General features: G+C 41.7%; 5 protein-coding genes across 5 annotated transcripts; 3 read left to right on the top strand and 2 right to left on the bottom strand.

Annotated features, from left to right (window-relative positions):
* Window positions 1-4,521: 4,521 nt before the first annotated feature.
* LOC114452459 (FERM domain-containing protein 6) lies at window positions 4,522-7,328 on the bottom strand. The gene is made up of 13 exons (XM_028431782.1): window positions 7,257-7,328; window positions 7,050-7,140; window positions 6,775-6,854; window positions 6,332-6,390; window positions 6,010-6,211; window positions 5,783-5,938; window positions 5,579-5,644; window positions 5,432-5,500; window positions 5,185-5,359; window positions 4,949-5,104; window positions 4,753-4,869; window positions 4,647-4,669; window positions 4,522-4,563 (listed from the first exon to the last, which is right to left on the bottom strand). Exons 1-13 carry the CDS (start codon window positions 7,326-7,328, stop codon window positions 4,522-4,524), a joined length of 1,308 nt encoding a protein of 435 aa, XP_028287583.1.
* A 2,251-nt stretch (window positions 7,329-9,579) lies between these two features.
* LOC114452684 (myosin light chain kinase, smooth muscle-like) lies at window positions 9,580-16,166 on the bottom strand. Its single transcript, XM_028432162.1, has 17 exons — window positions 16,009-16,166; window positions 15,488-15,890; window positions 14,945-15,091; window positions 14,130-14,282; window positions 13,916-14,050; window positions 13,475-13,605; window positions 13,256-13,412; window positions 12,848-13,162; window positions 12,671-12,767; window positions 12,366-12,569; window positions 12,073-12,290; window positions 11,582-11,705; window positions 11,253-11,405; window positions 11,001-11,130; window positions 10,835-10,916; window positions 10,541-10,681; window positions 9,580-10,131 (listed from the first exon to the last, which is right to left on the bottom strand). The coding sequence occupies exons 2-17, from the start codon at window positions 15,645-15,647 to the stop codon at window positions 9,926-9,928; spliced, it is 2,553 nt and encodes an 850-aa protein (XP_028287963.1). The 5' UTR covers window positions 15,648-15,890; window positions 16,009-16,166; the 3' UTR covers window positions 9,580-9,925.
* A 2,404-nt stretch (window positions 16,167-18,570) lies between these two features.
* On the top strand, window positions 18,571-20,463 carry LOC114452521 (CD63 antigen-like). The gene is made up of 7 exons (XM_028431862.1): window positions 18,571-18,622; window positions 18,999-19,187; window positions 19,293-19,367; window positions 19,500-19,604; window positions 19,741-19,878; window positions 19,947-20,030; window positions 20,374-20,463. The coding sequence occupies exons 2-7, from the start codon at window positions 18,999-19,001 to the stop codon at window positions 20,443-20,445; spliced, it is 663 nt and encodes a 220-aa protein (XP_028287663.1). The 5' UTR covers window positions 18,571-18,622; the 3' UTR covers window positions 20,446-20,463.
* Window positions 20,464-20,966: 503 nt separating this feature from the next.
* Window positions 20,967-23,771, top strand: pus3 (pseudouridylate synthase 3). The gene is made up of 7 exons (XM_028432159.1): window positions 20,967-21,082; window positions 21,360-21,771; window positions 21,881-22,158; window positions 22,236-22,419; window positions 22,640-22,749; window positions 22,825-22,997; window positions 23,319-23,771. The coding sequence occupies exons 2-7, from the start codon at window positions 21,364-21,366 to the stop codon at window positions 23,582-23,584; spliced, it is 1,419 nt and encodes a 472-aa protein (XP_028287960.1). The 5' UTR covers window positions 20,967-21,082; window positions 21,360-21,363; the 3' UTR covers window positions 23,585-23,771.
* Window positions 23,772-23,872: 101 nt separating this feature from the next.
* On the top strand, window positions 23,873-26,182 carry dcakd (dephospho-CoA kinase domain containing). The gene is made up of 5 exons (XM_028432160.1): window positions 23,873-24,180; window positions 24,555-24,666; window positions 25,012-25,215; window positions 25,559-25,646; window positions 25,882-26,182. The coding sequence occupies exons 2-5, from the start codon at window positions 24,555-24,557 to the stop codon at window positions 26,165-26,167; spliced, it is 690 nt and encodes a 229-aa protein (XP_028287961.1). The 5' UTR covers window positions 23,873-24,180; the 3' UTR covers window positions 26,168-26,182.
* The last annotated feature ends 1,429 nt before the right edge of the window (window positions 26,183-27,611 follow it).

The following is a 27,611-nucleotide window of genomic DNA, read 5'->3' as shown; positions in this document are numbered from 1 at the left end:
GGTGAAGAAATATTGCTGTGATCGATGCTGGACACTGGAGTCACTGTGCTCCTGAACATATCTTTAGGTGAAGAAATGTTCCTGAATGGTAATAATCCTGAATGCTGGAAATACAGTGCTCCTGTGTTCTTCAGTAGAAGAAGAAATAGTCCTCTCTCAATGGTAAACAATTCTGAATGCTTGAATCCCTGTGCGCGCCTGGAGTGTTCAAAATGCTCTCGTGTGTGTACACTGTTTCTACAGCAACAACCTTTTTACGAAAATATGACATCATTCTTCTCAAGAAGAAGCGCCAATGATGTCATATTTTAGCCATGCCCCCTTCTACACGTCATACGCATATGTTGGAGCCTTTGATGTTATTTACGTAGGCTAGCATAGCCGCTAAATTAGTCGACGTTCGCGTTCGCTTCTTAGCTTATTCCAGCAAAGCAGAGGAGTGACGTTATTTATAACGGGTTACCGTGAGGCAAAGTGATTAATGCAACATATTTAATGAACAGGAGAATATCTATAAGTGTATGTTTTGATTGTGGTGTATGCCATCTCCATGGTAACTTAGTTAACAGTACGGTAAGATAACACACCAAACGTTTCAGTATATTCACGGCATTCAGATTTTTGATTTTAACAACTAACTGACTGTCAACATAGTTGCGCCGTTTGTGTGCAAACAATACCATTTTATTAACTGTCCACAGCATTTCAAGGCTAATTGTATTGAAACACATTCACACCCTGTGCTAAAGTCTATATGCTTGTATGCACTACGCTGCACTTTATAACATCCTGCTGGACTTGACCATACCATAATACTGCAAAGTAGCTCTATTTTGAGTACCGGTATTATTGTGTTTTTTTGTATTTGATGTCCTTTGTATATATTGCCTTTTCTGAGCTGTCAAACAAAATTTCGTTGTTCTATGACACTAAAGCGTCTTGTTTTTTCTGATGTCTCAACAACTTTTACACAGACTGTAAAAAAAAGGTGTTTGGATGATTATGTTTCCTTTTGTGCTGCCGTGGTAAAACTTTAACACATCATTTTACTGTATAACCAAACGTTTGGCTCATAAGGACACACAACAGGTGATTCTGGAAAATATCAAAACAGTTGCGTAATGATTAATTTGACACTCCAGCTAGGACACAAACCATAAAAAGCAGCCACATAGTCTTTGATAAAGAAGATGACAATTTGTCATTGTTGTTGCTAACCTGCTCTCTCTCTCTCTCTCTCTCTCTCTCTCTCTCTCTCTCTCTCTCTACAGGGCAGGCCAACTTCAACCAGAGTCTGACTCTGAAGTTTTGCAACATTTAAGTCAACCAACTGCCTCTTGCCACCTGCAAAGACATTCTGAAGACATCCAGGCTGTGCTGAGAGAGATGAGCGCTTCCCTGGCTTCACTGAAGATGAGGTACATAAAGGAAGAGGGTAGGGGTGGGCGATATGGCAAAAATTTTATATCACGATTCTTTAATGATAAAATCACGAACTCGATTTTATCACGATTTGTTTTTACATTGACACTAATTTGCATGTTTCTGTGTAAATGACTTCAGGTAGCCTACTCTGTCACCTCTCAAAAACTATCAGTAGATTTTAAAGGCAAACAACTCTGATAACGTGCACTCAGTATTAGTTTTCAATAAGCATGAAAATTTAAATAACTTACAGAAAAAAATTATGTTTTATTTCAAATAGGTTAAAAAGAAGACTGATGTAGTTCTGTAAAGTATTATTCAACAGTCATTTAAACAGACTGAAGTGTGCCTCCTAAGGTTAAACAATAAATACAGTATTGAGACTTAAGTAACTCCTAAAGTTCAATGTGATTTAGACCAAATGATCAAACTTTCATGGGAATCATATCTAAGGACAAACGGAGCTGCTGCTGTCAGCTCTGTCCACCGTTTACTAGAGTCCTCATGGAGCCTCTTCATCAAATGCCTGCGTTATTGTTTTGGTGACGTCATTAGCTGTTGCCTCTGTCTGCATCTGATGTACACACGCGGCCCTCCCACTGCGCGCACACAGGTGTAGAAGAGCTGCTGACGGCAGAAACAGCAGCGAACCTGAATATAACGAGCTGGTATTGTTCAGAGAGGTGGGCGCGTACGTGCTCGTAGCATTATAATACACGCGGCCCTTCCACTGCGACACACGTCGCGCGGACACACACAGACACAGGCTTAGAAGACGCGCCGCTGCTGCCGGCAGAAACAGCACCGAACATAAAGGTGGAGTTCATTTTAGGGACCAGTTCTCCGTTCTCTTTTCGTTTTCAGCCGTAGCTTCCTAACAGGGAGGCTGTCATTGGTTGGTCGTGTTCACATTAAGCGCACTGAGAGTTGGCAGTGAAAAAAACTCATGCTTCTGCGCGAACATAGAACTGCAATTAATAGAACGTGCTCTATGGACAATAAAACGATCTGTCCGTTCTGGTAGATCGCCGATACGTTAAAATCCTTCACGATCATTTATCGTCAAATCGCACAGCCCTAGAAGAGGGTAAAGGTCCAGTAGTACAAATCTGTAAAGCTCTGAAGCATCGGGATGTTGTCCACTGAGAAAATGTCTTACTAGGTCATTTTAATTCCGCTCAGGTGTAATGTGCAGTCAAAGAAGAAGATCCAGGTGCAGGTTAACAGTCTTTAATAAAGTAAAGCAGCCACGAGGGCAAAAAAGTCAAGGTGCAAAAACAAAACAACCACAAGAGCGAAAATGTATTGTCCATAAAACAAAAACTACCAATAAAGCCAAGACTTATCTGCATGGTGAGTACATTTCTTTGGAATTTAGGTGAAGTAGCCCTACAAACAGGCCACACATGTCAACGCCTAAATGTTTATGCAGTCCAGGTCCTGGCTTCTCTCATACAAGGACTTGAAAAAGACACAGCAAAGCTTATAAATTATCAGTATTTTGATATTTATTGCACCAGTTGCACATTTATCCAAACAACAAACCATGGGTAACTAAGGAGCTGCTAGCTGCTATCAACAAAAAGAAAAGGACCTACTTTACAGGGAATCCCTTCGAGAAAAAGGCCCTCTCCAGGGAAGTAAGGAGGGAAATACCAAAGGCTAAAATGTACGCTATAAGAATACAATTGAAATGCAATTAGGAGGGAGTAATAACAGAGCAGCTTGGCAAGGACTTAAGTCAATGGCCTGTGTTAATACGCAGGCAAATGAAGCCAGGCGACATATCACCATTAAAGGTGTATTAGATGCCGAGTTACCAAATGCTTTTAATTGTTTCTTCTCTCGTTTCAAAAATTGTGAATTTACTCTGCACTGAAAAATTCTCTCATACCCCTAAATGATTTTGTGATATGTGATGATGAGGTCACAGCTCCACTCAAGAAACCTAACATAAGATAAGCTTCTGGTCCTGATGCGGTTTGTGGGCGCACATTGAAGTACTGTGCTCAGTGGGGTACTCGCCACACTCTTTCAGATGTGTGTCAATCACTGTCAGCTTCCCTCAGTATGGAAGATATCAACAATAATTCCAAAAATGAAAAATCCCAGACAACTAAACTAAAGTTTAGGTATGAAAACCTTTGAGAAAATCATTAAGGAAGAGATTATTTCTTTGGTCTCTGACAAATTAGACCCCTTACAGTTTGCATACCAAGCTGGAAAAGGGGTGGAGGATGCTAAACTTTTTTTTCTTGATAAAATCTACAAGCATCTAGAGAAGCTGAAATCACATGCAAGACTTATTTGCTGATTTCTCTTCAGCTTTTAACAAGATGCAAATGCATATTTTAATCCAGCAGCTTTCCCTTTTATTTTAACCTGCCTGCAGTTTTTACTGTTGCTTTTAAACTTCTTAACAGATAGAGGGGCAGCAGGTTTTGGTAAATGGAGTGTTGTCAGATGTTGCGGTTACAAACACAGGTTCCCCACAGGGTTGTGTTTTATCCCCCCTCGTTTTTATTTTATATACAGACAGAGCCGATGCTTGAGTGTGTTGTGTGCGATTTGCTATTGCCTTCTGAAGCAGGACAGTTTATTGTTGTACTGAAAGCTTTCAGGATGTCGCAGCCTCTCTCATTACATGGCTATGTGGGCAACCTGTTGTAGGTGTGGTTCCATGGTGTAATGGTTAGCACTCTGGACTTTGAATCCAGTGATTGAGTTCAAACCTCGGTGGAACCTGATTCTTGCAAACCAAACAGTACTGTGACCTAAACTAAAAAAGCTGGTTGTTTTATATCACCACTCCAAATTAAAAAAAGGTGAAGTTTTAATTGAGAGCCCCACATCAACCATACCTTTAGTGTTGACCATCATGGAACCACTTAAGAAGCAGTCCCTGTGTGTGTATGTAATGCTTTAGAATATATGAAGCGGGCAGCATAACATGAAGTAGCACTTAATTTTACATATAGTAAAAAATCTTTGATATCAGAGAAGTTATATATTTAAGGATGCATTATATAATAGCACAAGCGGTGTCATAAATCAGTTGTCCTTTATATAGAACCCCTTTATGCCTCTGGCTGTAAATCAGTCCACAGAAACTCCCTCCTCAGCTCTTGTCAACAGCACCTGACCATCACAGAGAAAAAAAAAAACCGTTTGCTTTTGATGCACGAAATTTTTAAACAGAGAGAAATCTGCATCTTGCTCACCTGTTTCATCTCCATGGTGACAGCTGATCCAAAATAAAAGAGAAGATAAAATAACATAGCATATCTTCAATAAAACGGTCACACATGAAAAGCTTTGTGGACTAACCTGCCCAGTAAGAAGAAGAGAACAGTGCAGGTCCATCAACAGACACACCGTGGAGAAGCTCAGCCAGCCAGGGCACCTCAGCTGGGTCGTCAACAAAAACCTCATCTGTTTCAGGCTCTGAACATAAACCAAAGATTAAAGCCACAAATAACTGAGCCCTCGATGGGGATGTTTAACTATTATTGTGAATTCTGACCAGATATAGAGTCTTCATCCTCCTTATCCTCTTCCTCTTTGGACCAGGCTGCTTCAACACTGCAGTCAGACATGGAGGATGTGAAGTTGCTGCAGCTGAGTCTTTGTCTGAGGAGTGTTGTGTCACAGATGTAGGCCTCTTTGTGGAGCTGACTGGCTGAGGAGAGATTGAGAAGACTTTACGTTTGGAGTTTGATGATGTGAAAGAGGAAATATGAAGAGAGTTACCAGGCTAACCCTGCATGTCTTCTAGCTGTTGGATGTATCTGGCTGCCTCTCTAGTGTTGATGTGGAAGCGGTGACTGTCACTCAGGTGTCTGAGGACATGTTTAGAGTGGAAGGCTGAATGAGTGTAGTACACCATCTTAGGGAGGCACAGAGAGCCCACTGCAGTAATTTCAAACCTGCTGCCCTGGACAGTGACAGAAAGGGAAGAGGTGAAACATGCAAGTTTGATCTAAATGTGTGTGTCTTTAGGACCAACCTGGAATGTCAAGCGGTCAATATCAGTCCAGGAAAGATCATACAACACACACAGTTTCCCCTCCACCTCCTTGGGAAAAACAACAATCAATTTATATCAAGGATCAAGAATGAACTTTGTTCAAATGTGTCACTGTGGAAGTCCCACCTGATAAATATGGACCCCTTTTACTGCAACTCCAAGTAGAATGGCACTTTTTAGCTCTTTTTTCTCCTGAAATCAAAATAATAATAATAAAATAATGTAAAAGTCCTCAAACCAGTGTGTGAGGTAATGATTAATTGAAAAAAAACAAAACAACTAAATTCCCCTTCCCAAATAATTTGCTGTTTATTTGAAACTGAGCCTGACCTGTCTCATTCTGTATAAGGTAACTGCTCCGTCCTCCAGCCTGCTGGCCTCTCTTATAAACTGTAGAATGGCTTGGCTGTGCGGCATGCCTCTCAGCTCACCATGCAAAGCTGGACCATTCTGGAGCAGATAGTCTCTCCCTCTGCGCTTTATGAGCTGACAACATAAAGTGATGACATAGTCAACGTTACAATAAAAATACAGTTACACTGTGTTTTTATTTGTACCCAAGCAGGGAAGTAATCTTCAGGAAGAAAGTAAGCTTGTCTCTTGCGTTTGTCCTCTTCATCTCTCTGTTCCAAATCTCCGACTTCAGCTTGGAGTGCAGAAGCCGCCAGCTGGAAGAACAAAGCCTCCTGTTGGCGGCTCTGTGAGCGCAGCACCTTCTGTCTCAGCTCAGTGTAGTAGAGCTGCTGCACTTTGCTACTCCTGAAAGAGGCCAAATTACAGAGCATGTTTGTCTTTTCTAGTGGGAGTTTGGTGTACTGTTATAAAGTGTGTCAGGCATGCAGGGCTGGTCTGAAAAAGACAATAAAGAAACAAACTCACATTATTAAATGCCCACTCTCGACGTAATACTGCACTCTCAGAAATATGATAAATGGGACCTGGAAATGTAGAATAAATACACTTTAGTATTTTGATATTGAGGCAGATAACTACATGAACATTTTCCGAGGAAATACCTAGCTTTCTGAACAACGGCCATTTTTCATTTGAATTCAGAAGCCTCACCATTTTGTAACTTACTAGTGATGCCACCATGATGGAGCTCTTTAGGTGTCGAGACCTTGAGACTGAAGTTGAAGACTACTCTACTGTTTTTTATCCTTTTTCTCAGATATTACAAACTTATACCCAAAGCAAAGTTACCCAAAGCAGAAATACCTCAAAAATCTTTGGCTGAAAACTAACCAATGACATATAATCACATCACAGCACTGAGGGTATAGTCAGTATTAAAAGTTCAGGAAAAAAGCATAAAAACTAACCATCAGGGATCCAGTGTTCCATCTTTTGCCAAAGTATTTGCTCAGCTTTTGGTCCAAATCGAGAAAGAGATATTCATTATCTTAGGAAGGAAATAAGACACATTAAAACAGGTAAACAGGATCACTATCCAGTCCTGTGACAACTATTAAAAGCACTCATTAACATTTTGGTTACAGAGAGTTCACGGTTCACAGCCTCTCCCTCAGTTTCAGCATTCCATGTTAACTCATGTAAAAACATGTTCTCCTGAACTCCCCCAACAAAACTAGCTGACCTCTGAGAACAGCCAGACCAAATACTTGTAGATCACTGACACCCAGCTGCTGGAGCACAGTACCCAACACTTCTTGGCCTCTGGCTCTCACCTGTTTATTCAGTGGAATAAAATGCAGTTTCAGAGGCTTTTCAACATCTTTAAATGACAATTTTTATGTACTACTCCTGTGCATTACCTGTTAATATTAAGTTAAAGGCCACTCACCCTGAGAGCACAGTCCAGGTGCTGCTTGTTGGGCAGAAGGACACACACGTGGCGTCTCAGTTTTGTCCTCATTGTGACAAAAGCTTCGGTTTGTCTCAGTCCTTTATATATATCTTCCTCATCCTCCGCCTCCAGACCTCCCATGACCTTACCATAATGAGCCTGCCTCCTTCCTCAGCCCTGCACCTGATGATGTTAAGTTTTATAGGGAATAGAAATCACATTGTAGAAGATGCAGTTCACACACTCATTGAATATAAAGTATATATGATTGTGGGAATATATATATATACAATATATATATATATATATATGTATATACATATATATATATATATATATGTATATACATATATATATATGTATATACATATACACTCAACAAAAATATAAACGCAACACTTTTGTTTTTGCTCCCATGTTTCATGAGATGGACTTGAAGATCTAAACTTCATTCCAGATACACAATATTACCATTCCTCTCAAACATTGTTCACAAATCTGTCTAAATGTGTGATAGTGAGCACTTCTGCTTTGCTGAGATAATCCATCCCACCTCACAGGTGTGCCACATCAAGATGCTGATCTGACATCATGATTAGTGCACAGGTGTACCTCAAACTGCCCACAATAAAAGGCCACCCTGAAATGTGCAGTTTTGTCTCACAGCAAAATGCCACAGATGCCACAAGCATTGAGGGAGCGTGCAATTGGCATGCTGACAGCAGGAATGTCAACCAGATCTGTTGCTCGTGCATTGAATGTTCATTTCTCCACCATAAGCCGTCTCCAAAGGCGTTTCAGAGAATATGGCAGTACATCCAACCGGCCTCACAACCGCAGACCACGAGTAACCACACCAGCCCAGGACCTCCACATCCAGCAGGTTCACCTCCGAGATCGTCTGAGACCAGCCACTCAGACAGCTGCTGAAACAATTGGTTTGCATAACCAAACAATTTCTGCACAAACTGTCAGAAACCGTCTCAGGGAAGCTCAACTGCATGCTCGTCGTCCTCATCGGGGTCTTAACCTGACTCCAGATCGTCGCCGTAACAGACTTGAGTGGGCAAATGCTCATATTCGATGGCGTCTAGCACGTTGGAGAGGTGTTCTCTTCACGGATGAATCTCGGTTTACATTGTTCAGGGCAGATGGCAGACAGCGTGTGTGGCGTCGTGTGGGTGAGCGCTTTGCTGATGTCAATGTTGTGGATCGAGTGGCCCATGGTGGTGGTGGGGTCATGGTATGGGCAGGCATCTGTTATGGACGAAGAACACAGGTGCATTTTATTGATGGCATTTTGAATGCACAGAGATACCGTGATGAGATCCTGAGGCCCATTGTTGTGCCATACATCCATGAACATCACCTCATGTTTCAGCAAGATCATGCACGGCCCCATGTTGCAAGGATCTGTACACAATTCTTGGATGCTGAAAATGTCCCAGTTCTTGCATGGCCAGCATACTCACCGGACATGTCACCCATTGAACATGTTTGGGATGTGCTTGACCGGCGTATACGACAGCGTGCACCAGTTCCCACTAATATCCAGCAACTTCGCACAGCCATTGAAGAGGAGTGGACCAACATTCCACAGGCCACAATAGACAATCTGATAAACTCTATGTGAAGAAGATGTGTTGCACTGCATGAGGCAAATGGTGGTCACACCAGATACTGACTGGTTCTGAGTCCCCAGACCGCCAATAAAGCAGAAACAAAATGCACATTTCAGGGTGGCCTTTTATTGTGGGCAGTTTGAGGTACACCTGTGCACTAATCATGATGTCAGATCAGCATCTTGATGTGGCACACCTGTGAGGTGGGATGGATTATCTCAGCAAAGCAGAAGTGCTCACTATCACACATTTAGACAGATTTGTGAACAATGTTTGAGAGGAATGGTAATATTGTGTATCTGGAATGAAGTTTAGATCTTCAAGTCCATCTCATGAAACATGGGAGCAAAAACAAAAGTGTTGCGTTTATATTTTTGTTGAGTGTATATGTATATATACACACACACATGTATGCGTGTGTGTCTAATGTAGTGTCAGTGTTAATAATGTCTTACCACTTACCACACATAATACACCATTGACTTGTAGGCTAAACCCTCGTATGACTTCAATAAAAGTGATCACGTGAAATGTGTCACATGGTGAAATTAAAAATTCTGAGGAATCCATACCAATGGTAAAACAATTAAGAATTTATCAATTAAACAATTTGCCAAATTAGCTCTTATGTAGTTGAAGGTATCATTTATGGTCACTCAAACATTCCATTAATCAAATATATTTTTTTAAATTCAGCCTTTAATTTTGATGCCTTTAAAAGATTCACATTTGAACAATATAGAAAATGTGCAAAATATACAGTTTACAGTATAATGTAAATGTCGCGTGAACTCTTCTGCAGCCACAGTGGCATTGTCATCACCCTGTGTCTGTCTGTACCATGAACCATGAAACCATGTGCATGGCCTACACATTAAAAAAATATACAAGAGTGCAAGTGCCCTGTTAACAGATGATCTGTGAAGCAAAAGGCTTCGTGTCCAAGCGATACTTTACACTGTGGACGATAACACACCCCATTTTCACTTAAAAATATGTAAAAGCAGCCATTTGTGTGGATGACAGTCCATCCATGTAGTCCTCCTACAGCTGTACTTTCAGTTTAGCAGAGCACATTGCTTCCCCCAGTTTGTTACTGGCTTTGCACACATACAACCCAGAGTCAGATGGCTTCAGATCAGCTAGGATGAGTGAACAGAGACCATCCCTATGTTGTTCCATGGTTACTCTTCGTGATTCAGACAGTGGTTCCTCATTTTGCAGCCACTTCACCTTTGGCTGCGGGTAACCTGGGATTGAGACAATATAACATAATTATTATTAAAACATACATATACATATAATTAAATAGGACAAGTGGCATGCATTTATCAAATGTCTCTGTTGTTCAAAGTAAGGATATTCCATGTAGCAAATCATCTGACTAAACAGGATATTTGTTATAATACTCATTTTAACCACAAGGAATCACTACTCAAGTCTAAATATGAGTTTTTTTTCCAGGTTGTAAATCACTAGGTTGATTACTCTTCTGTCTTTCATTTTGTGTTTTGGTGTTTCGGTGATTACCAAGTGTTCGATATGAAGACTGACACCACTCCCATGTGTTTAAGCAGAGAAATAATTTTAGATATCATTGTTTTTCTTCTTCGAATGAAGTGCATCTCAATTCTATCCTGTCAATCTGTTCTATCCTACCTGTGATGAGGCATTTTAGCTGTGCTGTTGCTCCTTTTGGAAGGGTAATGTCTTTCAGAACATGCTGGAAGCGAGGCTCGGCCTGGAGTTGCCTGTCCAGTGACTTGATGGCCTCCTCTGCCTCTTGGCTCCAGCCTAGCTCTGGATGAGAGGGTGGATGATGATAAACAAAACAGAAATGAGGCTTTCCTGATCACAAGAGTCGAAACTTGAAGTGACAGTCTGAAACCGTGAGTCATCTGCCATACGCATGTTTGGACATTGGAAGGCATCGAGTCTCTTTGACTGTCTTACCCTCTGAGGAGCTGCCAGGAGAGTCTGGCCTGTTGGAGAGGTTAGCTATTCGCTGCAGGGCTAGAACAGCTTTCCCAGTTTTCTGCAAGTTTAGGAAAAATAGCACTGGGTGACCACCATTAAAAAAAGCACTGATAAAATTATTCATCTGTCCAGTTTTAATTACCTTCCACTTGCGCTTGGCCAAAAAGTGCCTCATCTTTTCCTTGTTGAGGGACTTTGTGGGTCTGCGGGTCAGAGGGGTAAATGAAACCATCCAGGGGTGTAAGAGGGCCTCAGTACACAATAATCTGTCCCTAGAGTCAGAGGGGAGAGGGGAGAACTGATTTGACACCCTTAGACAAATACCACCTCAGCGACTGCTATTGTAAAAATTATGCTGATGTGCTAAAACTAAAAAAAAAACTCAAAAAACAACCTCCGGTCTTTCTTCAGCAATGAGCTGATGAAGTCTTTAGCTTGATCAGAGATATCTTCAAAACTCTCCTCGTCAAATTCGTAGCAGGCGGCGGTCACAAGAGCAAAAGTCTCAGCATCGCTGTTTCCTTGAAAGGGAGACTCTCCACTGAGCCTAGATAACAAAACATAATAACCACAATAAAAGAATACTAATGTCACTGACAGGAGCTGTGCTCATACGAATGCTGAACTACACCAGCAGATGGCACCAAATCTGTATTTATAAAGCCGTGTTGGTGACGTTTGAGCCACTCCAGCTGTATTATCCGTCACCACAGTTTAACTTACAAGATGAAGCAGATGACTCCGATGCTCCACATGTCTGTCTCCAAGCCCACAGGTTCATAGTTGATAACCTCAGGTGCCACAAACTCTGGCGTGCCATGCATCACCATCAGAGGTTTACCCTCCTCTGCAGCAGAACAGCAAGAAACATTTTCAGTGTCTCCCTCAATGTTTGACCTTCCTTTGTTTATTTGTATTAATCTATTTACATTTAACTCTGGTCATCTCTAAATAGACCACCCAGTCTGCAGCTGCCGCGTCTCCAGATCAACATTTTCTGCATGAATTCCCTCACTTCCCTGCCTCCTTTTAGCTGAGGTATTCTATTTAAAGAAGTCAATATGACGTAACAAGCACAAGACCTCTAGGTATTCAGACGCTCCTGTTGTCTCTGTGTTATCTGTGGCATGCATTATTATCAAATGAGTTATCCTGTGTTGACCTGACCCTCAGGATAATAAGTTCATACTGAGGTTGGAAAAATACAAACTCACCCAGTTCTCTAGCAAGGCCAAAATCAATGATCTTGATCCGTGTCCCAGCTGTGTCTACACAGACAATGTTCTCTGGCTTGAGGTCCAGGTGAACGATGTTCTGCTTGTGCACATACTGCATGCCCTCTAGGATCTGCTGCATGTAGCGGGCGCTGGTAGGTTCTGTGTGCTCAAAGTTCTCATCCACGATGTGTTTGAAGAGCTCCCCGCCTGCGATGCTGGACAGAGAAATACAAGCTGTCACCATGGAAACATCATTACCAAATCTGTGCACTCAGATCAGAATTCCTTACTACTCCATGACCATGACCATCTCTGAACGTGTGTCATAAGCAGCCAGACACTGGACCAGCTTTGGGTGGTGAAGCTTGTTCATCAGTTCAATCTCCTTGCGAGCTGCTGATCTCTCTTTAGTGGTCCTTGCTCGGTAGAACTTGCCTGCACACTCCTGGCCTGTCTCTTTGTGGGTCACTCGATATACCTCACCAAACTTTCCACTAGAAATCATACAAATGAATCCAAAAGATGTATAAGCAGTTCCTATCTGCCTGGTTAGATTGAAATTTTAAATGAAGGATTTGACTTTGTTCTTACTTACACTCCCAGCTTCTCATGGACATTGTAGTGGTCCCTGACTTTGTGTTTGGTGTCAATGGTTACTGTGATGTATGACCCGGGCTTTTCTTTCTTCTCCTCTTTAGACACAAACACACAAAAATGACAAGCATTTCCAACTGGTAAATGAAAGACCTTCTTGACCCAACTTCTCACTCACTTGCAGTAGTGGCCATCTTCACACAGCCAGACTCCTGGCTAGGGTCGCTGGTCCCTGCTGAGTTGTAAGCTCGGATCCTGAAACGGTACTCTCCTTGAGGCTCCAGGCCTGAGCGGACGTGGTAGGATGTGTTCTTACAGCAGTTTGTTAACTCAGTCCAGGTCGTAGACTCATTCGGACCTACTTGACTGACCTCTACAATATAACCTAACACAGCTGTGCCTCCATCATAGCTGGGACCAGTCCAGGACAGGACCAGGGACTGTGTGGACAGCTGGGAAACAACAGGTTGGGATGCAGGTGGATCAGGCCGGTCTGCAGAGAATTAAAAAAAAAAAACTGTACCTTAATGCATACAAGTTAAGTTTTGTTAAAATTAAAACTAGAAACATTGAATCAATAAGTCACCTATTACGCTAAGGGAGACTGTATGCTGAGCAGTCCCAGCTCTGTTTCGTGCAACCACAGTATATGATCCTGTGTCCTTTGGAAGAGCTTGAGAGATTATCACACTACTCTGTGTCCCTGAGCTCCTGACTGACACCTGTGGTCCCTCTGCTACCACCTGCAGAGAAAAAGTCTTCAGTTGTGCACAAAAACAAAGAGTTTAAAGAAGCTGATTCTTACCTTGTCTTTGTTGTAAATCCAGCAGCAGGCCACAGGGACACAGCTGCTCCTGAACTCACAGAATAGCCTAGCCTGCTGGCCCACTTGAACCTCCACCTGCTCAGGTGGCTCTATAAACTCCACTGGTGGCCCTGAGAAGAAGAGTTTTCAAATAAAAAAACAACTAAAAGCGTCTAAGTGTCTAAATTCAGTAGACACTTTTGTCTGGAGGTGCAGATTGGAGGAGTATCCAGCCAATCACATGGGAGCAGTCATGTGTGGTCAATAGATAACCAGCTTGTAGATGGCCTAAGTTCATGCTCAGTTGTCACTGCATGTCTCCTGCTACATTGCTACCCTCCTTTTATTATAGTGATCACAATTACTATCAATTTACATTATTTAGTAGTTTTTGTATTCACACAAAGAAGAAATGCAGACACAGTGGAGGATTCTTTCTACCTTTATCCTTCTCTTCTCTGTGCTGGCTTTCCTCTTTTAAAGTGGAGAGCTGTTCAGTGTTTTCCTGTGATGCCACCTTCTCCGTGGCATCACTCTGCAGATCATAGCGGTCCGTTCGGGGGATTTCCATTATCGCTGTTCCATTGTAAACAGAGTGGGTCAGGTTTACTGTACACAGATCAATGGAGTCACTTAACACCTGTGAGTAATTTACCTTTAACATATAACACTGCACTGCTAGACTGTTTTCCTGCAGTGTTCTCAGCCGTGCAGGTGTATGTCCCAGCATTTGCAGGTGAACACTGAGACAAGGACAGACTGGCAACACCATTCCAGAAGTATATCTTACTTGAAGGCACCTTCTCACCTAAAGACAGTGAAAGGAATCCATCAGTATATATGTATTTGATTATGCTTATTAGGTTTGTACAGCATGGTGAAGATGTAAGAGCTGGGCATCTCTCATCGACATGTCCCTACAGTTATCCACAGCAAGCTACAAATAACCAAAGTGTCCGCTTGCGGAGTCCTAAATACTCCACAACCCAGATCATGTAAGATTCATTCCAGCAATTTGTAACCATGGATGAGACCTCCACTTCACACCAGAGACAAAAGAAAATTTTAAATACTGCAACCATTCAGAATCTCTAGCACCCAAGAATGCAACGAGGTCTGCATCAGGGTGACGGTCTTGTTTCCGAGGCTGCAAATGTAATGTTCTTGGGAGACCATCTGGGAGATGGTCACAGTGAGCCATCATAACACTCCAGAAGCAAATCCATAGTACTTACAGCTGCCATCAAGAAATGTGTATGTGAATTTGACCTATTCACCTGATTTGGAAGCTCATCATCATCATCATCATCATCATTATCACTGCACGTTTGTAAATGTGAGTAAAATATATTGAAAAACAAAGATTTTCTAAAATTTCTTTCAACTTCTGTAGGACACAAATAGGTATTAATCAACACTCATAAGAGCTTCAGTCATCATATTTCAAGGAAACTGTATTCAGTCACTTACCATTGTGTAGCCAGGAAATGTTCAGAGGTTCACTTCCTGTGATAACACCTTGAAAACAGGCATCAGTTCCGTCACAGACTGCACAATCCCTAAGTGGTTCTTTGAAACGAGGTGCTTCCAGACTCTGAGCTTGTGTCCGTCTGGCATCTTAACAAAGAGGAAAAGAGTAGGACAATGGATTTTGTTCTTAGTTATGCTTCCGTGAGTTGCAAGCGCTGGGATTTCCTCCGTCACTGACCTTTCAGGATGGGGCGATATTATCCTAAAAACCTAAGTGAAGTTTCAACTGCAGCATCAGTTATAACGTGACATGATGTTTACAGGATTGTCCCACTCTAGGTGTGTTTGTTTACATGTGTTGGAATTTATAGCAGGGTGGGCAGTGAGTGGTCACCAGTTGAAAGTGATGTGTGAGAGAGTGCAGGCATGCAACACTAACCATTACAAAATCCACGTATTTCATGTGGTGAAGTTTAGGAATATAAAGAAGAATATAAAGAAGTGAGACATTAAATCTTTTCAGCAGTTTTTTTAGACATTTACCTGTTGTAGATGAGACTGTCTTTATGTCGTTGCTAATAACTGTTCTCTTATCCAGTCCATTCTCTTTCTGCTTCTCCACTCTGCAAAGTCGTGCCTGAGGCTTGAGGGCCAGCTGAAAGGTGGACACAAATGTCTTTGTTTTCTTCCCCTCCTTGTCCATCCTCAAGTCAAGACAAGTCTTCTTCTTCCTCGTTTCAGTTGAAACGACTGGTGTAAAACTAGAGTATTGAGTGTCTGTATTTACACATCATCTGAGATGCTAACAACAGGAGGAGCCTCTGCTTTTGGGATGGCCTGCCTCTAACCTCTAATCACTACCCACTCTCTGCTTTTGAGTACACAGGAAACAGAGTTTTATCGTTGCGGCCAATTAGAAACCGACAGTCCCCACTGCACCTCCTCTCTAAAAGACAGAAACGCGTGAGAAAAAAACAAAAATAAGACTGGGAAGTGTGTGGGAGAAAGAAAACATCCAAGGTGAAGAGAAATAGACAGCAAAAAAAGGATAAAAGCATATTTACCTTCTTGAATATCTCTCCCCTTCCTGATCCTTGCTGCCAGCTTGTTTTTGTCTTTTTTTATTCCTTGAACACACTTACAGTCAGAGCAGGGTGAGCCTCCACAGGAATGAGGAAGAGCCAGTAGGACAGCTTTCTGTGCTATCACTCACTTAAGGTTGAGGGCTGAGTTGAATGAAAGTGGAGATCATGTGACCACAAACGGAAGACTTCACTTGTAAATGAGACACCTTTAATTCTATTGTTGCCAGAATAGCTGCTGGTTGGGTGTGTCTCTTGTTTTGCTTTTGTTAAACAATCATTGCCTAGTTGCCTATAGTCATACTGGCTCAGTTCAGCCCTTTTTCTCTGTTTCTGCAACAGTATCCTGTTCTCTATGGACATTCTGCTGTAACGTTAAAATCTGCTTGTTCTGGTTTTAAATGAACACATGCCACTCATGTGAAATGCACTGGTCAGAGCAGGAATGTTACACAGCTTGGTATGTGTAAGTAGAACCATGTGTGTGATCCACATCATTTACTTTAAACTGCAAACATATCTGCAGTTCTAAAAGCCTCCTGATTGATGGAGCAGGCACTTGGAGCAGGAACAGTATAAACTTTGTTTTAAGTCACACTGTAAAACCATCATTTTATGGACGTATAACCACTGCAACAGCCATCCATCCATTCATCTTCTGAACCTGCTTTGTCCTGTAGTACAGGGTCACAGGTCACTCTGGACAGGTCGCCAGTCCATCGCAGGGCCTGTGGGACCTGCCTACTGGTCATCCGAAGTGTTAAAACAGTGTGAAGCTGTGTTTCAGGTCAATGCAGCAAATCTCCCACGTGATGTTAGGCAGGCTCCGACACGAACAATATTTAAGTCTAAGCTTTTTCACATGCCTACATGGCTCTGTGATGCTTTTAAGATCGGTTATCTACACTCTTTCTGTTTTAATGACATTTTCTTTTTTGTTTTTCTCTGGTCCCTGTTTTGAATTGTAAACCTCTGTATTTTTCTGTCTTTTTAATGATGTATTTCAATTCTGAATACACAGCCTGTATATAAATTGTTCTATGCATTGCCTTGATCATCTTTCAGCAATATGTACAATCAGCTCAGAAAGGCATCCGTGATGTCAGCCCTGAAATATGTGGATTAATGAGGGTCCTCTCAGCTTTGGCGCATACCCTAGAATTACCATATAAGGTCAAAAAAATAAAACAAGCAGCCCTGCTTCCCTTCTTTAAACTATAGCATAAAGTCATTATCATACAAATGCAATTACCTCTTTATTCTATACTGTCCCAGCTTCACTACATAAACATTTCTTATCACGTGGCGATCCTACAAGGCTTTGACCGAGTCCTGTGGAATTCAAAACAGGAAAAGCAAAAAGTGGGAAGGACAATGTTCACTCTGTTGTTCTCCAACTATGGTAATTGTTTTACTTCCTGTTCCCATGATGTCCTGCGTGGATCTTATGCATCCTGTTCCCACCAACTTCTTCAGAGACTCCATCATTCCATCTCTCCATGGTAGGCAGGACAAATGTTAGTGAAGCTGGCTGTACATTACTTCAAAGTGTTGGTAAAGCTAAATACAAAAGACAAATAGGGCCCTCTTGTGGATAAATGTCTCACACTGCAGCTAATGAAGGTGGTCAAATCAAGACCCATGAAGTGCAAGTCACAGAACAGACTACACTGTTAAACTGTGAGAGCGCTTTTTATCTCTTCAGCCTGAATTTCTTTGCAGGCAAATTAGAACATGGAGATAAGTGGTGGAGAGTTAATGCTCCCATAAATGACTACAGAGTCTCTAGAGATGAACAATCCTATGTTTGTTGTTTAAGGATCTGAGATAAAACCTCTTCACTCAGCCTACAACAAGTCTGTTTTCTCATCATATTTTGCTCATATACGTTCAGAGGGCCTGCTGTGATTCAGTGGTTAATGAGGACAAAGGGGGGGAAAACTGAGTAAAATGTGATGTTATGTCTGAAATTAGAAAGCAGCATGCTCCTTCACAGCCTGGTGCACCCTGGCTTGAGCTCAGAGAAAGCAGAAACGGGAGGGGAAAGAGAAAAACTGAGCTCAAAGGAATAAGAGCTGTGAGGAACAGAGGACTCTCTGGCAGTGTGGTACAGGCATCCCTCACTCTGAGGAGACAGAGATTATTGTGCTGCAGCCAGAGGCCTCATCTTCTGGCTGCAGCACAATAATCTCCGTCTCTGCCCGTGGAGTTGGACCAGGTTTTCTGCAGCTGCTGCACATCCATAGGGACTCAGATGGGGGTTCTTCAAGACAGAACAAAGACTCATATGTTGTTCCATGTAATCCATCACAGCATACAGAGTCTACTATGACATACTCAGATTACCATACTTTATGGTACTTATTCAGCAATGGCAAGAGATGCCAGCATAAATTTGAATATTATCAGACTGCCTGTCCATTTTCATAAGGTCCTATGATACAGTCACTTCTGAAGTAGTGCCTTGACTGTCTGTTCATACTCAGCCTGAGGAAAGTCTGAACTTTTTTTCTCCTTTTTTGTCTTTCTAATCTTCACAATGTGCACATTTTGCAGCTTCAAATGTGGGTTCATTTTTTTCAACACACTCTTTTTGGTAAGTATGGGAAGTGTATTGAATGAAAGTGCAATGACAAACTAAGATCATGAGTGCATACAGATCTCTGCTGTTTCTGTAGTTATGCACTTGCCTGACATTGTTACTGTATGCAAGTAAATAATCTGTGGCTACCAATTCCAAATATATCACATGGATGGGCTGAAGAAAGGGAAGAGTAACAAATTCTGAATATTGTCAGCAGGTGGTCTAGTCTGAAGAAAGGCTGGATAATTGTCTGACTTGTCTGACTTTTTATTACTGTTTGTTGGGCTATATTTATCACTGTGATCTCAGATCACCTTTCCACATTGGCTGCACACTGCCATTAGGCAGGACTGGGTACGTCCTGCATCATGCCTACTTTGTTTTTCAGATGTCTGGGCTAGCCCTCATCACCATCGGAGTGCTGCAATACTCCACCTATTCACAGATGGGCACTTTCGCAGGGGATGGCCTGGCTAAAATTGCTATCGTCCTTATCGCAGTGGGTGTCACCATTGCCCTTGTATCCCTCTTGGGTCACCTTGGTGCATTCTTTAATAATTCCTCCATGGTGGCCGGTGTAAGTAGCATAAACATGTCCAATGGATGTTTGATTGCACAGTAACACAGATAAATATTTTCTTCAGTATGATGCAACATTCCACTGTGTTTCTCCCTGAACTAGTTCATCTGCATCCTGATAGTGATCATCGTTTTGGAGGTTCTCACTGGAGCTGCCTTTTACATATTTCGCAGCAGGGTGAGACACTTAAATCTCACCCAAAGGATATCATCTGATCCCAACTTTAACAGTGCTCCTCAAGGCATAACACAGCTGACATTATTGCTCTTGTGCAACCATGACAATATTTTGATCTTGCTTCCTTTGTAGACTGCTCTTCTGCAGATGGACAGCGCTATCAACACCAAAGCACGAGGAGTGATCCATGAATACAGCCCGGAGAAGAGACACGACATCAACAGGATTCAGGAAAAGGTACAAGTAGGGATAATGCATACAAAAAGGGGAACAGGTGAATCTGTCATCAGGAGAATTTTGCTGTTTGTCAACTTTAAACAACGTACAGTCACAATTGCTACGGTATTTATATGTATTACAATCATTGCCGCAGTTCCATTGCTGTGGTGCGGACAGCTACGCTGACTGGGCCAGTAGTGAGGGCTGGAAAAACCATGATGCTTTGCCAGACTCCTGCTGCAGGGAGAAGACTGAAGGGTGTGGACAAGACAAGAAGAAAGTCCACACCAGGGTCTGCTTGCAAATGTCATTTTCATGTCATTTCTATGAACAACTTTATGACCACATGCTTCTCCTCAGGGCTGCATCAAGGCTATCAAGCGCTTTCTGTTGAAGAATTTGGTGTGGGTTGGAGCTGTGTGCATTGCTCTTGGAGTCACAGAGGTAAACTGCTTCGAAATATAATGCTCATGCAAATGTTTATTGTGTCACAGAAATCCTGAAGAAAATCCAAATCAAAGGTATATCCCTGCATGATTTAGTAATTTATTGAAATCAGTTATTTATATGGAATTGCCAAGAATCTCATGTAAGCAGGGCTAATGTAGACATTAAAAAAGGAAGTACAGGACATCATGAATGATAATACAGTCTATCTCATCCAGTTTGCCCTAGGTGGAAAAAGAGTAAATGTTTTTTTTTCTTCCTGAGAGAGAGAGAGCAACCTTTTGGACGTGTCTTTGAGTTCATTTGCTGCCAGTAACTTACAACCTTTTGCCTGTTGCAGGTTTTTGGAGTGTTAGTCGGTGTGTGCTTATGTCTGGATATAAAACGGAGGAACTATGAAGACCTTAGCTAATGCATCGTCACAGCCATCTCCAAACATCAATAATATATTTGATCTGTTTCATTTGATTTGCATTGAATTCCTGATTTTATTTATGAAACGACATTTAATTTGGATGCCTGATATGAATATGGCTAATAAATGTTTTGGGCGTGGTTGAATTTGTTCACATTCAATGAGTGATTTATTGGGTATTTTGTTCTTATTGATGTTTGGTTCCCTCTTTCTTTGTTTTTATTCAACAACCATCAAAGACATTATATTATTACTTCATATTTGATCATAGTGAATTTTATATTTTGAATAGTTTTATTTTTAGTCTGTTTCATAATTACAGAGTTTAAATGATATAAGAAAACCTCTATTTGTCCCACAATGGGCTAATTGTTCGAAGTGCATATCTTAGGAGAGATATATAGATGATAAAGTATAAAAACCCCGTGGTTGTTACTTTACTTAATGGATCTTGATATATTCGAGAAATAAACTACATTTCCCAGAAAACCTTGGACAGGAAATGCATCCGCTCGCAAAATCGATCCGACCGACTCCCAGGAAACCGGTACGGAAAGAAGTAGCATGTGTGCGACAGGAGGAAAGCAGAAAACTGAAAATCAGAGGTTTATCAGCAACCTTTAAACACAAAACGGTAAAGATGCGTTTTTTTTATTCTTTACGAATGTAACCGGTTTTAATAAAGCTTTTATATGGGCACCCACGAGGGTTAACGCGTTGTTTTTAGCCAGCGAATATCTTAAAATCAACAAACTTTAGCTAGCTGCATTAAACAAGTTATGCTCTGTCTGGCTTGCTTTGACATAAAGGAAGAGAAATCGCTGTAGCTAGGTCGCCGCGATGTATTGTGCTTATAGAAGTGCTAGTGTTAGAATTTAATAACTTTTCTATTTATTTTCTCTTTTAAACAGCACCATGTCAGATGCGTTAAAACAGCGAATAACAGAGCTGGAGGCAGAGCTGGAGAAGCTCAGATCCCAGCTAAAGCAGAGCAATGGACCCGAGGACGACATGACGTCCAGCCCGCCTCCTCATAAAAACACGGACTGCAGGTCTGATGGGAAGAACACCAGGAAAGAGAAAAGGAAAGCAGGCAAAGACCGTCCTTTTGACTTTACTGTGCACCCCCGGCGCCATGTGGCTCTGCGGCTGGCTTACCTGGGCTGGACTTACAACGGGTTCGCGGTGCAGGAGAACACGGACAACACTGTGGAGGCCAGACTCTTTGAAGCCCTGCTCAAGACCCGGCTGATTCAGGACCGCCAGAGCTCCAACTACCACCGCTGTGGACGCACGGATAAAGGAGTCAGCGCTTTTTCTCAAGTGAGTTCACGTAAATGATCGATTCAGGGCCAAACATTAGTATTGTCTCATAGATTGTGCAGGGATTTAGTGATAAGTGTTACCCATAATCGTTGTCTCTTCTTCACAGGTCATAACAATCGACCTACGTTCCACACAGTTTTGTGGAGGACTGGGTGTCACCCTCCCTGATAATATTGATGATGGCACCAAATCAAAAGCTTCTGCTGCTGAACTTCCATATGTGAAGCTACTGAACAGAGTTTTGCCACAGGACATTAGGGCCTTGGATTGGGTGCCAGTGGCCGAAGGTTTTAGTGCACGCTTTGACTGCCAGTCCCGAACATACCGTTACTACTTCCCACGAGGGGCCTTGGATGTAGCATTGATGGCAGATGCTGCAAAAAGGTAACACTACAAAGACACAATCATACTCACATCTGTAGGTTACAGCTCTGATATGAGTACCCCCTGCTGTCCAACAGATATGAGGGAACTCATGACTTTCGCAACCTGTGCAAGATGGACGTGGGCAATGGAGTCCTGCAGTTTGAGAGGACCATTTTGTCGGCCACAGTAAAGCCAGTACAGCCTCTAAATGTGTCGAGCATGAACCAGTTTGACGTCTTCATGTTTGAGGTGAAAGGATTGGCCTTCCTCTACCACCAGGTACCAAGAACATATTTTTTTCTGCACATTTAACAACTATTTTTACAAATATAATTTTGTTTCAGTGCCATTAAACACATTTTAAAGGGTGAGACTGGTTCAGATGTTTGCAATTCAGATTAACTTCTTGTGGTGTTAATCCCTTCTGGTATTGAACACTTTGATTAGTGACATTTGCAGTCTCTTTCTGCAGTGAATTCCCTGTTGTGTTGTGCTGCAGGTGCGCTGCATGATGGCAGTGCTTCTCCTGATAGGACAGAAGCTGGAAGCCCCAGATATCATTAATCAGCTCCTGGATGTTGAGGAAAACCCCAGGAAGCCCCAATATAGGTAAATTTACTGCTGCAAAAAAATCTATGCAAACATTAGTGTGATTCTGTTTTTCACGTTTCGTCTGATCTCAAGCATGGCAGTAGATTACCCTTTGGTGCTGTACGACTGCCACTTTGAAGGGTTGAGCTGGAAGCAGGAGACCGAAGAACTCAACTTCGTCCTGTCGGCACTACAGCAACTCTGGACGCAGAGCGCTGTCAAGGCCCACATCCTCCATGGGATGATCCAGGGTTTGGAAAGCAGAGGTGAGAAGATGAAGGAGACAAATTAAGATTCTTTAAGTTGGGTCAACATAGAAGCCATAGTTGTAGCCTGTTAGTGTAGTTAGATGTGAAAAGGAGAATAGTAGACTCTAAGCATAAACAGTGCTTGACCAAGTCAATCCTCATCGATCTATGTATTAATATTCCCACATTTACAGCATAAATAAACATGTTTACAGTTGGCAATGGAACTAAGCTACTATTAAAGAAAACAGTGCTGGTTTTGCTGAGACAAGTCAAAAGGTTTGCTGTGTGGTCTTTTTATACAGTCATATAAATTTACTCATTACCCTCCATCTGTAGGTGGCGTGTCCTTTAACCAATGCTGTCTAGTAGAAGGGAGCAAGCAGAAAAACTACCGACCACTGCTGGAGCGTCCGTGCTGTGAGAGCCTGCAGTCCAGGATAGACCATTTTGTAAAAAGAGGCAGACTGGAGCGAGAGGAAGGGGAGAACGGTGGAGAAATGATCCACAGAGGAAAAAGGTCCAAACATTCCCACAGTCCACCTTGTCTGCCTCTTTCTTCGGAGATGCCTAAACAAAGTATTGACCAGAAAAAAGAAGATTGATATTTTTCCTTGGAGAATAGACTTTTCAGCTTTAATTTTGCAATACATTTTTTTTTGTCATGAGAACATTTAGAGTTTTTTCCAAGAAAAGGAATAATGGATTGACTTTTTTTCATTAAATCAAAGTGTCAGCATTTCATTTATGTAGATATTTGCGTTGCTTTTAAATAAACTTGTTTTAAGCACAGATTGCATTGCGTGTCCGAGTGAGGCTTGAAACAACTGGACTAGAATGGGAAGAACTCGAGAAGGCGGAACTGTCGTCAGAATGAGAGGGAGATGTCGGAATATTTTTGATGTGGCTCATGCCAAGCTAAGAAGCTAGGTGGCTAGCAGTCAGTTGAGTGCAGGTTCTGGGGCTATTCAATACGACTGAATAGAAGCAGGTTGTCTGCCTACGTTTGTGGTTAGAAGATGTAAACATGGCAGCAACGTCTTTTGACTGCATGTTTATGTTAGTTTCGACTTGAACAACACTTGTGCTAACGTTAGCTTGTTAGCAGTCCTGGTTGTATACTACACCAGCCCCAGCACTGTGACTGCACGGATTTCCACCACACAATCTGTCGATTTAAGGAATCTCTCACATTAACAAGGTAAAAAATACTTAACACAAGTGTAGTTTTGTGGGAATGACAAAATTAACTTGACTTTGTGAATCACTAGTCACCCTGAGTTTCAGAGTGTGCGGAGCTTCGTGAGGGCTCAAGAGTCAAAAATAACATCAAAGCTGACTTTATGACCAGTCAGACCAGTTTGACCTAACCTAGTCAACTGGTACCTGCTGCACGTTGAGTGTAACATCACTTCCACAGCAGGGGCGTGTTGTTTAACCCTGCAAATTTGCAATAATATTAGTTTTTTTTTTAAATAGAGTTATTATCTATTAATGTTTATTAAAATGTCTGTGCCCTGTTTCAGATATACAAACTGTTTTATTACTTACATTGCATTTCTGACATCTATTTAGATGTTTCTGGTGGGACTGACAGGAGGGATTGCCTCAGGGAAAAGCACAGTGTCTTCGATGCTGCGGGAGCTGGGGTGCCCCATTATTGATGCTGATGTTGTGGCTAGGAAAGGTAGGTAAATAATTCATATTTACAGAGTCTGAGTCAAAAAGAAAATACTTGTCAGAACTTCAGGCGACAGATGCTTAGATAAACTAGGTTTATTAAGACAAACGCTTGGAGAGAGTGTATGATTCATTGCTGATGTCTCTGCTGACTGCAGGGATGATGTTTTAGTTAGAAGATTAAAAGGTCACAGAACTAGGTGAGGAGTGCACAGCTGCATGAAGGAGAAAATATAAGAGATTAGGCAAATGATTAATTACCCTCAGGTGATGAATCATTTACAAATTTGTTTTTTCCTCTCAACCCTAATTTTAATGTTAAATATCAAATGTCACTGCCTTTCCTTGTCAGTTGTGGAGCGACACACTCGTGCCTATTCTCGCATTGTGTACCACTTTGGGCCACAGATCCTTCTTGAAAATGGGGAGATTGACAGGCAGAAGTTGGGCCAAATCATCTTTGCCAATGAGGAAAAGAGGAAGCTGCTGAACTCCATCACCCACCCAGAGATTCATAAAGAAATGCTCAAAGAGATCCTGTTCTATTTTCTCAGAGGTGAGGGAGGAGCTGGCACAAGAGACATGAGGTGTGGTGCTGCTGAAATACTGTAACCACTTGTCTTGGGTACTGTTTACAATTGATCTGGTACCAGTGGCTGGAAATCAGTCTGAGTAACACTTTTAAACCCTTTTAAACCATCAGCCCAGGTAACAGCCATGGCATTGATTCATTATGAAATGTCTCTAAGACTAAAGCTATCACTCATCACATGTTCTATGTTCCTAAAAAGTAACTAACCTAATTGTGTTATCAGTATTTTCGCTGTGTTAAGAGTGCAAATGTGTTGACACTAATTTGTTGTGTTCACATCACCCCCCCCCCCTTTCTGTCTCCCCAGGGTACCGCTATGTGGTGCTGGACGTGCCTCTTCTCTTTGAAACCAGACGCCTCACTCAGTTTCTGAACCACACTGTAGTAGTTTACTGGTAAGCCCGCTGCTCATTTTTTCTCCATCACTTTTTTTTATTTGTCCACCATTGCCATTGTTAAATGTTTCCAGGTTTGTTTTTGACAGAAACCGTGACAGAAAGCCATTAAGCCCAGTTTTGTGAGCTATTGGTTACCTCTCTCTGGTTTTCTGTGAAATGAGTCACTGCCTCTGGATTTTTTTACCAAGGCAAACTGCACCATAAATAACCCCCATTGTCTGTTCTTTTTCAGCGACCCTGCCACTCAGCTGTTTCGGCTGATGCAGAGGGACGGCCTGACCCAGGAGCAGGCCGAGCAGCGTGTGGCTGCACAGATGCCACTCAATGAAAAGCGCGGCTTGGCCAATCATGTTATTGAGAACTCGGGTAGCCGGGAGGACACCCACCGGCAGGTCCTGAGGCTCCACACAAAGCTGGAGGACTCCATGGACTTCCTCTTAGTGAGGGTCATTGCCATCGCTGCCACTGCTGGCCTGGGTGGAATACTGCTCTATGCAGCCAAGATCCTTTTTTCCTAACAGTGGAAAAGGAGACAAAGGTTAAGTCCAAAGTGTGGTCAAACCAACACGAGACAGGTGAGAGGTACTGATGCAAATTACTGTGAAATTATTTTCACAGCACCACTACAGCACAGCGGTGTGATGTGATCGAACGACAGTAAACACACTTACATTACTGACAAAACCTCCACTGACACATGTGGTTTAGTGTGAACAGTTCCTATGTGCAATTTGTGTTAATTTTTTTTAGACACACAAAAAAGTGAAGTCGATACTGTAGAGCCTCAGCTGCTGCACAGGCTCACCCATCCATGCAACAGCGATGGAAAACTGGGGCCTAAACTCTGGCTAAATGTTTAAGCGTAGCAGTCAACACATAAAACTGACCATTAAATATTAAAGAGATTTTAATTTGTTACATCATATACACTATACATAGTTAACTGAAGACATTTAGGTTGGATTATATAGAATACAATAGAAAAAAGTCAATGGAGAGAAACTCATTCTAAAAGAAAAAAACCCTCATGTTATGAAGTGGTTTCATTAATTGAAGTGCTAAATATGAATGATCCTATGGGTGCACAATATGTAATGATTGTATGATGATGATACTATGACAGAATGTATTTGACAATCCGTTTTTATTGGGAACTGTAGGAATGCACAGATTTCATACTTGTCACTTTTTTCTTACACTTTAGCTGCCCTGTAAATATTCAGTCTGATTTCTTTTTCTCTCTTTGCACACTTGTAACTAAAACAGTACATTTGTAACCTTAAGTTTAACTTATAAATATAAATGATTCAACAACTGTTTTAAAGTACCAGGTGGTCTCACTTTCTGACTTTGTTTTTCAACAATGAAAAGGAAGATAAAACGAAGAAAAGGTTTAAAGCTGAGCATCCTCACTAGTATTCATATGTCTTTCAGCGATAAACACCATGCTTTCAAAGTGATGAATACATTTTTAAGATTTAGCAAGTGCAAATATATGAAACAAGTCACATGGTGAAGTGTTACTGCACTTCATTGTCACATAAAGCACTAAAAAAAGGCTTTCATCATGTTGCTTTAATGCTTAGAGCCAGAGAATACAACACAATCGTGCGTTGAAGTAGCTAGTTTTTAACTCTGGACAATAGTAGGAACAATGTGAACTATGGCTGCCTTAAGGTTGCTTTTCTCTGGACAACATACGTTTGTCAACAAACATACAGTTCACAGAAAAAAGTGCAAAAGGCAAGTAGGAAATCAATGTTTCCTTCTTGGTGATGTCAGTGTGACGTCTTCTGTGTATTTTTTTTTTAAAGGTCCCTCTGGAGTTTAAAAAAAAAAAAAAACACAGTTCACCACTGTTTCCTCCTGAGAAGTAATCGTGTGTAAAATCAGTGCCTGAGAAATACAGATTATAATTTTAAAGCTGGACGTTTATTCAACAGTCCAAAAAGGAACATATTA

The sequence above is a fragment of the Parambassis ranga genome, chromosome 19, assembly GCF_900634625.1.
Source record: "Parambassis ranga chromosome 19, fParRan2.1, whole genome shotgun sequence".
Lineage (NCBI taxonomy): Eukaryota > Metazoa > Chordata > Actinopteri > Ambassidae > Parambassis > Parambassis ranga.
The sequence above is the reverse complement of the archived record's forward strand: the minus strand, read 5'-3'. Positions and strand labels throughout refer to the sequence as shown.